The 1,916-nt window shown below is 39.0% G+C and overlaps 1 protein-coding gene across 1 annotated transcript; it reads left to right on the top strand.

Moving 5' to 3' along the window:
• Positions 1 to 62: 62 nt before the first annotated feature.
• On the top strand, positions 63 to 1,907 carry LOC140965486 (uncharacterized; the record flags this gene model as incomplete). The annotated part of the gene is made up of 3 exons (XM_073425549.1): positions 63 to 184; positions 1,153 to 1,436; positions 1,612 to 1,907. Coding segments are annotated over exons 1-3 (702 nt in total), but the record flags the coding sequence as incomplete, so codon positions are not given.
• Between the last annotated feature and the right edge of the window lie 9 nt (positions 1,908 to 1,916).

Below are 1,916 nucleotides of genomic sequence, written 5' to 3'. Positions count from 1 at the left end.
ATGGTGTTCTTAACAATCTTTCTGGGACTAAGGAGTCAATAAAGAGTGCAAAGACTTGGTTTATGCAGAGATCTACTTTTGCAGCAGCCCTGGCTGAGGCACTCCGTGATAGGTTGTTTGCCTTGGATGATTCTGAGGGACAATTGCATATAGTGTACCTTGCGAACGACATTCTCTTTGACAGGTAAGCATTCATTGTTTAAAAGCTTTCAAGTTGTGTCATTTTCTATTTTAAATTTCAAGGATGGGACACCCATGTTCAATTTTAAAACTCTCCATTTCCTTTGTTTTTATTCTTGCACATTCTCCATAGTGTTTCTATTAGTGTATCATGCTACTCATCTTGAATGCTAAGGTGAATTAGAGTTACCAAAAATGATGATGAAAGATGAGTTACTAAGAAAACTTCAAGGGGGTAGGGCTGTGCAAATGGGTCGATGGCTCTATCTTACTTTTTAATGTGGAAGGTCTAACCAAGGTTCCGAAACCATCAGTTTGGTTCCAATAATGACCCTTCTGGGCTTGGAAAATTAGGTATGCGTGTGGGATGTCAGTTACTTTCTATAATTCTAATATGGAAAGGTGGTGGCATAAATGGTCAAGAAGGTTGATGGGGTGGTTGTCTACCCTAGGAAAGTTGTATTTATGGCATGGTTATGTACTTATGTTAAAGAAGCGCATATGGGCATGGCACAAAATGGAGTAGTATTGGTTTATATTCGTGCTTAGGAAACAATTTTGTAAGGATGGTGGTTGTGTATTATATTGCCCTAGAGGATTAATGAATTAAGGGAATTTTTAGTAGTAATTTGTGTTTCTTTATGCTCACTAGAGATTGAAGTTATGAACTTTACAATTGCTTGCCATATATTTACTTTAATTTTGATTATGTTGTATTTTCTTGTAGAATATTGGCTAAATTCTCTTCTGTAACAGAACCAGAATTCTAAATAGTAAATAGTAGAACAATTTGACAGGAGAGGGTTCCATTATCCATTTTGAGCTTGTTTGGAATCTTTGAATGCCAGGAAATATGAACACAGTGTATTTTGTTCCTAAAAAAATTTGATATTTCAACATCTGGAAGTTTTGCCCCTTATTCAAGAACTCGCTTTCTGTTGACACATATTTACTTTTGGATATTTTGTACAGCTTGCAGAGGCGGACCAATCCTCACGAGCTTGATAACGAGGCCTTTGCATTTAAGCCGGTTTTGGGCTCTATGTTGGCAAGGATATACCACAACCCACAGAACATGGAGGAAAACCAGTCTCGACTTAATAAAATTTTACACTTCTGGGCCTCCAAAGAAGTTTATGATCAGGATACCATTCGTGTACTAGAAAATGAGATGACAAATGGGCTGCCACCGAGTTATTTTCCAGGTTCTCACAGAGACTTATCTGGTATTGGAGGAGGATCTACTGCTGCCCCAGGTAGCTTTATCCCTTTCTTTGGAAAAAGAAAAAACAACTTAGATTATTTGAGTGAAAATCTTTTGATAAAGGTTCTAGCTTCGACTCTTTAACCAACATATCGGTGTATCAACTTGAGTTCATACGTTTTCAACATACTCCATCTCCTTTGCTGATGGTTTTGTGTCTGTAACAGGCCTACACCAGGTGGCAAATCATAATTCATCACAATGGCAACCTGATATGCACAGCTCCATTCCCAATGTGCCAAATCAAGAATATGCAAATAAACAAGTTCCTCCGGTACCATCGGTACCAACTCAACAATTTCATCCCACTTCAGTCCCTTCTAGTGGGTTTTTAGGATCTTCCCCTGTCCCACCATCTGTTCTACAGTCAAGTCAACCACCTCCCCAGCTGCCTACTCCTGGCATAGTTGTGGAAAAACCGCCAGCATATCCTTTGTTCCCTCCAGGCCTTATTCCAGGCATGGTAAGAAAG

This window comes from Primulina huaijiensis, unplaced genomic scaffold (genome assembly GCF_012295235.1).
Source record: "Primulina huaijiensis isolate GDHJ02 unplaced genomic scaffold, ASM1229523v2 C13275617, whole genome shotgun sequence".
Taxonomy (NCBI): domain Eukaryota; kingdom Viridiplantae; phylum Streptophyta; class Magnoliopsida; order Lamiales; family Gesneriaceae; genus Primulina; species Primulina huaijiensis.
Note: the sequence above shows the minus strand (reverse complement) of the source record. Positions and strands in the feature narration are given on the sequence as shown.